Source organism: Nerophis lumbriciformis, linkage group LG08 (genome assembly GCF_033978685.3).
Source record: "Nerophis lumbriciformis linkage group LG08, RoL_Nlum_v2.1, whole genome shotgun sequence".
Lineage (NCBI taxonomy): Eukaryota > Metazoa > Chordata > Actinopteri > Syngnathiformes > Syngnathidae > Nerophis > Nerophis lumbriciformis.
Window position 1 is genome coordinate 308,011 of NC_084555.2, and position 11,990 is coordinate 320,000.

At 41.0% G+C, this 11,990-nt stretch overlaps 1 protein-coding gene across 1 annotated transcript in view; it reads right to left on the minus strand.

Moving 5' to 3' along the window:
• The window catches only part of LOC133611363 (microtubule-associated protein 1S-like), a 35,022-nt gene that overhangs the window by 14,988 nt on the left and 8,044 nt on the right, over positions 1–11,990 (minus strand). The window contains exons 4-5 of the mRNA XM_061968068.2: positions 9,517–9,654; positions 3,830–4,316 (exon numbers count right to left, since the gene is read on the minus strand). Coding sequence (XP_061824052.2) covers positions 3,830–4,316; positions 9,517–9,654 — 625 coding nt within the window. The remainder of the gene's footprint in view (positions 1–3,829; positions 4,317–9,516; positions 9,655–11,990) is intronic.

The window sequence follows — 11,990 nt, forward strand, 5'->3', positions numbered from 1 at the left end:
CACGCTTATAATGTCTGTGTTAGTTTTATTAACTTACAATGGCATTCTTATTTTATTGTTTTTAGTTTCGTAAATTCACCAAAACGTCACCGTGGAGTTATTGAGTCTGTTTAGGTGATTGGAGAGCTGGCTTCTGTAGCTAGTGGGTCCATGACGATGACTTCTGTTTTGTTTGATCAGCCGTTTTACTGCCATGTTACAGACACCGTTTGAAAACAATTAATGTATGTAAATAAACATTTACAAAATATTTTGTACCAGTGTATATCAGCAGCTTATAACGGCTTATCTCCATGTAATCGCAAATTATGTTAACTTTTATTCCACTTTCTATGTTTGGTTTTTTTATTAGTATTTTTTTTAATGTTCCACGGGCTACAGAGACAGTGTAGAAGTTTCATAGCCATTGTTTCTCCCTCCTGCGACGAGGTGGCGACTTGTCCAGGGTGTACCCCGCCTTGCGCCCGATTGTAGCTGAGATAGGCTCCAGCGCCCCCCCGTGACCCCGAAGGGAATAAGCGGTAGAAAATGGATGGATGGATGTTTCTCCCTCCTGTAGGAGCGTTTTTTTTTTTAAATAATACATTTCATAGAATATACAGCGCCAAGTATAGTTAGTTATTGTTTTTGTGTTTTCCTCCTTTCGGTCGGAGTGATTTTCGGTTGTTCCTTTTTGTGGAACCTTTTTCGCCAAACTAGTTTAGTTATTGCTAGGGATGTCTGATAATATCGGACCGCCGATATTATCGGCCGATAAATGCTTTAAAAAGTAATATCGGAAATTATCGGTATCGGTTTCAAGATTATCGGTATCTGTTTCCAATAGTAAAATTTGTGACTTTCTAAAACGCCGCTGTGTACAAAGCGCCAATTAATCCTTGAAGGCGCTGCCCAGTCACATACTATCTACGGCTTGACACACGCACTATCGAATGCAAATCATACTTGGTCAACAGCCATAAAGGTCACACTGAGGGTGGCCGTATAAACAACTTTAACACTGTTACAAATATGCGCCACACTGTGAACCCACACCAAACAAGAATGACAAACACATTTCGGGAGAACATCCGCACCGTAACACAACATAAACACAACAGAACAAATACCCAGAACCCCTTGCAGATGCTTGTTTTCATTCAGAAAAATCTACCTCTCACACGTGATGACAAGGAGAAAACGAAATATCCCACTCTTTGAGCTTCATCTGTTGCACAAATAGACTAATAGTCTGGACTGAGTGAAGCTGTTTTATTAATGCTTTGTGCCTTTTTTCCCCATGCACTTTAAAGGATGGCTGTGTTATCTACTAGTCTAGACTGAAGAAGTTTTTGCTTTTATTTGCACATTTTTGTTACTCATACGAATACGTTAAGAACAGGGCAGATTGAGCCCAGTTTATAGTATACTCTGGACTGAAGCTGGGTGCCTTCATTGTTTTTGTAGCTGTTGTTTTGAGGCATGTTTAAAAAAAAAAAAACACTTTGTGAAAGTCAAAGTTAACAGTGTTTCCCATAGTTGTAGTGGGTATCAGGATTATTTCAGGGAGAGCATGTCCCAAATTTTAAGCTGCTGTTTTGAGGCATGTTAAAACAAATAATGCACTTTGTGACTTCAATAATAAATATGGCAGTGCCATGTTGGCACTTTTTTCCATAACTTGAGTTGATTTATTTTGGAAAAACTTGTTACATTGTTTAATGCATCCAGCGGGGCATCACAACAAAATTAGGCATAATAATGTGTTAATTCCACGACTATATATGACATCGGTAATTAAAAGTTGGACAATATCGGAATATCGGATATCGGCAAAAAAGCCATTATCGGACATCCCTAGTTATAGCCTATATTGAATTGCCCTTGCACTGACTCTGGAGGTGAAAGGAAGCTTTCAAAATAAAAGCCTGCCGAATTAATCCCTACTCTGCATCTGAGTCCTATCTTTTGACCAAGCCTGACTAGGGATGTCCCGATCCGATATTTGGATCGGATCGGCCGCCGATATTTGCCAAAAATTGCGTATCGGCAAGGCATGGGAAAATGCCGATCCAGATCCAGTTAAAAAAAAACTCTGGTCCGTGTTTTCCAACGCACTGATTTAAATAATACATTCCACTTTTCTGCTGCTCCCTAATTTCCGTTCCGCATTTTCCAGCACACCTTCAACACATCCACAGGTCTGTGGATCCTCACGCAGTTGCTTTTAGCTGCTGGCATTACACGACAGGCTCTTCTCACTCTTTTCTATGTCTCCCTCTCACAGACAGCAAGCGCACCTTCTTACACACGTCACATACTGTCACGTCATACGTCACATACTGTCACGTCATACGTCACATCGTATACGCCCTCTCCCAGCAGAGAGGTAGCAGCATGGCTAACGTTAGCTGTGATGCTAGCGCAGCCGTGTGACCAACGTTCCCTCTTAAGGTGCGCGCCTGCGCAATTGCGCACTGCTCAAGCGTCCTCTGCGCATAGCAATTATATGCCACGCACAAAATCAAATAAAAAAATAAGCGCATAACAATTTTCGACACACGGACACGACAGAGAAAACAGTTTTCGTCATCATTGTTCAAATATTGTGACGTCTGTCGAGACGCTTATCTCCGTTCGGTGCCACACGTCCACACCATCAAAATGCCGAGGCAAAAATTTCCACATCAACACCGTATGAAAGAATTAGTGAGTTTTTTAGTTGTGATTTCCTTCTCTGCATGAAAGTTTAAAAGTAGCATATATTAATGCAGTATGAAGAAGAATATTTTAATGTAGACATGCAAGCCTTGAAAGAAAATTTTGTAAATCAAGACTACATTTCCTGCAAATGGGTGCATTTCTACCCTATATTTTAACTTTAGATTTATTCTCATATCAAACTCTTTTGGCTGTCTTTTTGACACTTACCCTCCACACCCTGGATTATAAATAATGTAAATAATTCAATGTGATTATCTTGTGTGATGACTGTATTATGATGATAGTATATATCTGATAGTATATATCTGTATCATGAATCAATTTAAGTGGACCCCGACTTAAACAAGTTGAAAAACTTATTGGGGTGTTACCATTTAGTGGTCAATTGTACTTCACTGTGCAACCTACTAATAAAAGTCTCAATCAATCAATCAAAACACATAGAATCATCATACTGCTGTGATTATATGCATCAAGTGTTCATTCAAGGCTAAGGCAAAATATCGAGATATATATCATGTATCGCAATATGGCCTTAAAATATCGCAATATTAAAAAAAGGCCATATCGCCCAGCCCTAGTTCAATGATGCCATTTCTGTTTGTCATGTATCATTTTGTCTATTTTGTGTTTATCCTTGAATAAACAGGTCAGTTTCTTGTTACCAACCATTGTGTATTATTCAAACTCCCCTAATTCAGCTGGCTAGTTGTTATCAAGTGTACTAAAACCCTTTTCAACATGATTCTGACAACTAAGTAGGCTAAATAACTTTAAACTTTAATACATGCTCGGATAGGCCAGTATCGGTCAGTATCGGTATCGGATCGGAAGTGCAAAAACAATATCGGTATCGGGTCGGAAGTGCAAAAACCTGGATCGGGACATCCCTAAGCCTGACAGTATCGATGTTATATATTTTTAGATTGATGCACCCACCCCTTTTAGATCAAGTTTGTTCACGCTAGATTTGGGGCTTGGAGGACTTGAGTCTGTCTGTGTGCTGTGTTGATATCATCTTAGCACAGAATACACATGAAGAATCTTTAACAGGTAAAAAAAAATCTTATAAGATTTGCAAAATCTCTGTGTGTACCAGTCTTTAACGGGGGGGGAAATACGTCACCTTTGACATCGGAGGCCAACTCCGCCTCTGCTACCTTCCTCTCCAGGAAGCTGTTGACCCCGGTGAGGTTCTCCGTGCCGACGTGCGTCAGCAAGACGGCGTCGACGCGGTCCAGGTGGCGGACAAGCTTCCAGAAGCACGCCTGCGGGTCCGAGCCGCCGTCCAGCAGCATCGTGAAGCCGTTGACGGCGAAGAAGGCGCAGTCGCCGCGCCCGGCGGGGAACACGTAGCAGCAGGGTCGGGACAGCTTGAGGAAGCCCACGGTGGCCGGGGGAGGCAGGAGCTCGAACGGGGACGACGGGTAGAGCGTACCGGAGATGAGGGAGGTGAACTCCACCAAGGCCGACATGGCAGGCAGGACCTCCGGGGGGTTGATGTGAAGAAGGACCGGACCCTGACCGGGCTGGAGGGTCTTCTTCCAGTGGGATGTGTTGTTGTTGTTGTTGTTGGGGCAACACAAAGTCAGGCTGACCAGGTGATCTTCATCCTGGAATCGAAACCCCCAAAATGAGTCCTTCGCTCAAACTTTGGAAGTAGGGCTTTGATATTGATATCAATCCAATATCCGCAAAAAAATAAGTATCAAACGATATCAGCTTGCGTGTAAAATCTCTGATACAAGCAGTCCTGCAGCGTGTTTACTTGCTTGTGTGCTTATTTTGCTCAATAAGCACACAAGTTATATAACAATATAATTCCATTTAAAGCAGTGTGGGTGGCACTGGGAGCAGGTGGGTAAAGTGTCTTGCCCAAGGACTCAACGGCAGTGACTAGGATGGCGGAAGCGGACATCGAACCTGGAACCCTCAAGTTGCTGGCACGGCCGCTCTACCATCCTACTCAGTGGCCTAGTGCAGGGGTCGGCAACCCGCGGCTCCGGAGCCGCATGCGGCTCTTTGATCACTCTGATGTGGCTCAGCTGCATACTTGCCGACCCCCCCCGATTTTCCCGGGAGACTTCCGGATTTCAGTGCCTCTCACAGAAAACTCCTGGGATTAATATTCTCAGATTTGCACCCTTACTATAATAATAAGGGCATGACATGATGGTACAGTATTTAATGCCATCTACAATCTGCATAAACAACGTGCCAGTCCAGTCTCTTATTATATGCATCTTCTGCTTGCATACGTCAGTGACAGCAAGGCATACTTGGTCAACAGCCACACAGGTTACACTGACGGTGGCCAACTTTAACACTCTTACTAATAATGCGCTACACTGTGAACCAAAACCAAACAAGAATGACAAACACATTTCGGGAGAACATCTGCACCTTAACACAACATAAACACAACAGAACAAATACCCAGAATCCCATGCAGCCCTGACTCTTCCGGGCTACATTATACACCCCTGCTACCACCAAACCCCGCCCCCACCCCAACCCTGCTCCCTCACACATCAACCCCCTAGCCCCGTGCGTCGGTTGAGGTGGGCGGGGTTTGGTAGCGGGGGTGTATAATGTAGCCCGGAAGAGTTAGGGCTGCATGGGATTCTGGGTATTTGTTCTGTTGTGTTTATGTTGTGTTACGGTGCAGATGTTCTCCCGAAATGTGTTTGTCATTCTTGTTTGGTGTGGGTTCACAGTGTGGCGCATTATTAGTAAGAGTGTTAAAGTTGTTTTATATGGCCACCGTCAGTGTAACCTGTGTGGTTGTTGACCAAGTATGCGTTGCGGTCACTGACGTGAGCAAGCAGAAGCCCCATACAACGTGTGTCCGGGCCGGCTCGCTGGTTGTAGTGGGCGCTCAATGCTGCACCATCACGGCACGTTCGAGAGAATACTTGCCCTGAAATTCGTAGTCTCCCGGAAAAAGTGGGAAGGATGGCAAGTATGACGTTGTCAAGTGCCATTTATATAAAACCCGCGGACCGCAGTAATATTCAATTTTCATATTAAGGTGTGGGCCGCGTGTCTGAGAGCCCTGGTTTATACATAGCACAACGCAAAAAAAACAACTTTGAATGCAGTGTTATTTCATTTTAAATTTCAAAAGATGATTGTGGCTACCATTGATTTCTTTAATTTGTGAAACTGGTCAAAATGGCTCTTTGACTGGTAAAGGTTGCCGACCCCTGGCCTAGTGGTTAGAGTGTCCGCCCCGAGATCGGTAGGTTGAGTTCAAACCCCGGCCGAGTCATGCCAAAGACTATAAAAATGGGACCCATTACCTCCCTGCTTGGCACTCAGCATCAAGGATTGGAATTGGGGGTTAAATCACCAAAATTATTCCCGGGCGCGGCCACCGCTGCTGCGCACTGCTCCCCTCACCTCCCAGGGGGCGAACAAGGGGATGGGTCAAATGCAGAGGACAAATTTCACCACACCTAGTGTGTGTGTGTGTGACAATCATTGGTACTTTAACTTAACTTAACAAGGTTGGTAATTTCTTCGATTTTAGTCAAGTCATTGACAAAAGGTAAACGTGGTAGCCTATAAACCACTAGGAGCTAGAAACTACACAACAGCTAAGCCCACAATAGCACAAAAAGCTAGTAATAAGTGTCCTCATATTATTCCTTCTCATTTATTTTCTCTTACGCCCCCCCCAGGAAGTAGCAAACATTTCACCCCCTACTCTCCACTGTGACTATAAAGAGTATCATTTGTCTAATGAATTGTTATAAGTACGCCTCTACAAAAGTAATGTGGTACTGTAACGCCGGTAACTAGTAATCTAACGCGTTATTTTTTATATTCAGTAAATAAACTACATGATGCGTTACTGCGTTATTTTACGTTATTTTTTATGTAATATCGGCTAGAAACAGAAGATCTGAGTGTGTTTTATTGGAGCGCTGCGGTGTCGTCTTTCTGAATCTCTTGTGTCACAAGGAAGAGGCGCGCTGTGTGTGTATCCGGGTGTGGGGAGGGAGGGAGGGGAGGGGAGGGGTGCACGCAGCAGCATTGGTGAGGGAGGGGCAGAGACAGAGAGAGAGAGAGAGTTATGATAAACGCGCATGCGTCGCCAGGCTTTGCTTTTTATCCATAGATTTATCAGATTTAATTTTTTATTATCTATAGCAGGGGTGTCAGAAGTGTGCTCCGGAGGCCATTTGCGGCCCACAGCTAATGTTTTAAAGGCCCACGGCACATTCTAAAAATACTATTAAAATAAACAAAAACATAACAAAAGTGAAATAAAAAAGCTTAAAGGTGAAATGTAATTTAGAAAAAGTTGCAATGTTGACTAATAAAAAATTGAATTGAATCAAAATCAATGTTATTATGAATTATAGTACACACACTCTGTCAATTCTCTTATATACTCTTTCATTCTAGACTTCTAGAGTGTTTGATTATCACATCACTCTAAATGTATAGACTATAAAGTTCACAAACATAAAGAGGGATGCTAGTGGGCCAGGCCAATCTTTCCTTATCTCTAAACTAAAACTGGGGAAATGTGTAGAGTGTTCTGGGCTTCAGACATGATTTTATTTCAGAATTCCTTGAGAGAGAAAAATGCCTGGTTAGGCTTTGTGTATGTAGTGTGTGCCTTCCTTGCTTTACAGCTATGTTGTTATTATGCTGTTTGTTACTTATGTAAGTTATGTTGCAGCTATTTGAAATAGTTTTGTCAATTTGTTCTGGCCTGAGACAAATTGGCCCTTTGAAACATATCTTTGTGTTTGTGTGTTGTATGTAGAGCACATTGCTTAGCAGAGTTGAGTGATGCAAGTGCATGTCAAGTTGATCAACAGATTGTATTATTCTCCAGTGCAATAACAGTACTGAAATGAAGGCTAAAAGGGCATTAATGGGAGCTTTAAAAAAAGAAGAAGAAAAAAAGAGGTAACTAAATAGTTACTGTTCATAGTAACGCATTACTTTTTGGTGTAAGTAACTGAGTTAGTAACTGAGTTGCTTTTAAAGTAAAAGTACCAATGATTGTCACACACACACTAGGTGTGGTGAAATTTTTCCTCTGCATTTGACCCATCACCCTTGATCACCCCCTGGGAGGTGAGGTAAGCAGTGAGCAGCAGCGGTGCTGCGCCCGGGAATCATTTTTGGTGATTTAACCCCCAATTCCAGCCCTTGATGCTGAGTGTCAAGCAGGGAGGTAATGGGTCCCATTTTTATAGTCTTTGGTATGACTCGGCCGGGGTTAGAACTCACGACCTACCGATCTCAGTGCGGACACTCTAACCACTAGGCCACTGAGTAGGTTTTGAAATAAAGTAACTAGTAACTGTAACTAGTTACTGGTTTCCAGTAACTAACCCAACACTGTGCATAACATTGTAAATACAGATCGACTTACAACAAAGAATAACTTTATTAAACATTGTTTTTTAGTCTGTAACAGAAAAGATTTAAAGAGCATCAATTTACTTAAAAAAAAAATTGTCATCCTTATTAAAACTATAAACATTTTTGAAGCGGGGTTTGAAGCATGATACTGATAAAGCATGTTCCCCGGGGTCACGCGCGTTTATTTGAACAATATTACAGTCTAAAACAGAGCATTTGTCCGTATAAATAATTATAGTTGCATATTACTTACACATGCAAAGTCTCCAAAGCAGAAGCGTATTAGAAAATATCCAGTAACAAACGTGTCCGCATCATTCGACTTACTGCGTCATGAGCGCAGCTTAATAAATGATTACCGTTCCACTTCAAATTTAAAGGATAAAATAAATCTGTCATAAAGTTAGCGTTTATCATACCCATTGTTCTTTGAGTAATTTCACACGATCCAACATACTTGCCAACCCTCCCGGATTTTCTGGGAGACTCCCAAAATTCAGCGCCTCTCCCGAAAACCTCCCGGGACAAATTTTCTCCCGAAAATCTCCCGAAATTCAGAATATAAACAGCATACCTGCCCAATCACGTTATAACTGTAGAATGATGGAGGGCGAGTTCTTGGTTTCTTATGTGGGTTTATTGTTAGGCAGTTTCATTAACGTCCTCCCAGCGCGGCAACAACACACAACAACAGCAGTCACGTTTTTGTATACCGTAAAGCAGTTCGTCTGCCGTAAACAGCGATGTTGTGACACTCTTAAACAGGACAATACTGCCATCTAGTGCATTTGATGAAAGCACTTTTGTGCGTGCCACACACCAATGCATCACAGAGAGGGTGTTCAGCATGGTTCGAAAAATAGTGACAGAGAATAGAACAAGGATGGACAATTCAACCCTTAACTCAACAATGAGTAGATGAGTGTTATGTGTGTGTATATGTGTAAATAAATGAACACTGAAATTCAAGTATTTATTTTATATATATATATATATATATATACATATATAAAATAAAATAAATATATATATAAATATATACATATAATAAAATAAATATAAATATATACGTATATATATATATATATATATATATATATATATATATATAACTAGAATTCACTGAACGTCAAGTATTTCTTATATATATATATATATATATATATATATATATATGAAATACTTGACTTGGTGAATTCTAGCTGTAAATATACTCCTCCCCTTCTAGCCACGCCCCCAACCACGCCCCCGTCCCACCCCGACCACGCACACACCCCTCCCCCCACCTCCCGAAATCGGAGGTCTCAAGGTTGGCAAGTATACGATCCAACAGTTACTCACATTCCCCATTACAAAATGCTGATTTCGTAATGGGTTAATATCGGTATCTAAAAATGTGTATCATCCCAAATGTTTGTGGTTTACCTGCTCTGCTAGTATTTGTGTCAGATGTTTGGGGGAGAAAAGGCCTCGGTGAAAGACGAGGTCGCCGCTGCCCTCCACGCTCTGACCGGCCAAGATGAGCAGCTTGTGAGACGATTCACGGGACAACAGAGCGCACACCTGACCAGGTGAGGGGGGGAAGACGCACAGACATACTATCTTAGAACCAGTGAAATGCAGCATGGAAATGGAAATAAATCATAACTGCGATGTGGCCCTCAGTGAAAACGACTTTTACACCGCCATAAAATGATTAAAGAAATAGTTCAATATATAATAAACACATAATTTTACAATAATGTTCCAAACAGTCATGTAACAGTACAACAATGTTCTACTTTTTGACAACCTTCTGTTAGGGCAGGCGTATCAAACTCATTTTAGATCGGGGGCCACATGGAGAAACTGGTAAAATCACGGCACGATAACTTAAAAATAAAGACAACTTCAGTGTTATGATCCGCTGCCCGGATCATAGTCTGTTTAAGTTTTTCGAGTCACTTGTGTTTTCTGTTAGTTTTGGACTCCTTTAGTTCCTGTTTATGCACCTCTGAGTTTGTTACCATGGCTACGTATTAGTTTCACCTGCCTCTTGTGTTCGGGACACGCACCTGTTTGTAATCAGAGACATTATTTAAGCCTGCCTTTGCCAGTCAGTCGGTCTGGCTTCTTTGTTTGCGTCACGCTACTGTCACGTAAGTTTTGCTTGTCTCCTAGCCCCTGCTAGTGATCTCTAGTCTGTGCTAGTAGTAGCCTTAGCTTCAGGTGCGATCGGCACCTTGTTCCGTCGGTTTGTTTTCTGTTTTGAACCTCTATGAGAGTTAATTTACGATTAAATCATGTTCCTACCTGCAAGTCCTGTCCGGAGTCGTCCGTTTGCATCCTGGGAGAACAAACCTCGCAGTAAGCTGCAACCCCGCCGTAACATTCAGATTGTTTTCTTTGTTTAAAAATAGAACAAGCACATTCTGAAAATGTACAAAAAATAATGTTGTTGGGTTTTCTTTTTTTTACACTAGCGGCTAATAGTATTCAATTTTTATTTGTCGTTATTTATACTTTCTGAATAAATTATGTGATAATGTTCATCAGTCAACTCATTGGTGTTAATTTTCAATCTATCAAGATTAAAAAAATAATATCAAAATCAAATTACAGGATGTTATTTATGTACCGTATTTTTCGGACTATAAGTCGCAGTTTTTTTCATAGTTTGGCCGGGGGTGCGACTTATACTCGGGAGCGACTTATGTGTGAAATTATTAACACATTACCGTAAAATATCAAATAATATTATTGATCTCATTCACGTAAGAGACTAGACGTATAAGATTTCATGGGATTTAGCGATTAGGAGTGACAGATTGTATAGCATGTTCTATATGTTATAGTTATTTGAATGACTCTTATCATAATATGTTACGTTAACATACCAGTTGGTTATTTATGCCTCATATAACGTACACTTATTCAGCCTGTTGTTCACTCTTCTTTATTTATTTTAAATTGCCTTTCAAATGTCTATTCTTGGTGTTGGGTTTTATCAAATAAATTTCCCCAAAAAATGCGACTTATACTCCAGTGCGACTTATATATGTTTTTTCCTTCTTTATTATGCATTTTCGGCCGGTGCGACTTATACTCCGAAAAATACGGTACTCTAAGTTATTACAGTATGTCTATATACATATATATATTTTATCTATTTTTGTAATTAATTTTGGCCAAAGGAGGCGTATTTCAATTTCTTACACGCACTTGTTATTACATATGTTGGCCAGAGGGGGAGCACTTCAATTTTTTTACACACACTTGTTATTTCATATGTTGACCACAGAAGGAGTACTTTTAAAACCGACACACATTCAATTTGAAAAATCCCTCCTTTTTAGGACCACCCTAATTTTGATAGATTTCACCACCAGTGGTTCAAATGAGCCATTCTCTATTAGATGCAATGTTGTTCACTATTCTTTGTTTATTTTAAATTGCCTTTCAAATGTCTATTGTTGGTGTTGGCTTTTATCAAATAAATTTCCCCCAAAAATGCGACTTATACTCCAGTGCGACTTATATATGTTTTTTCCTTCTTTATTATGCATTTTCGGCCGGTGCGACTTATACTCCGGAGCGACTTATACTGCGAAAAATACGGTAGTTTGCTGGTGCACTAACATCCATCCATCCATCCATTTTCTACTGCTTATTTGGTTAAAAAAATTTTTACATAAGTAGCATCATTTACAAAGAATTGCTATTGCGACATCTAGTGGCCACATTTAGAACAGCAATTTATTTCATTCAAAAATCTTGGCTCATTCTTATACTTAGCAAACTCATCCCGCAGGCCAGATAAAACCTGTTAGCGGGCCTGATCCGTACGTTTGACACCCCTGTGTTAGGGTAACAACTATAAAGGTTCAGTACCTAAGGGGCGGGGCCATAAAGAGTGCAGC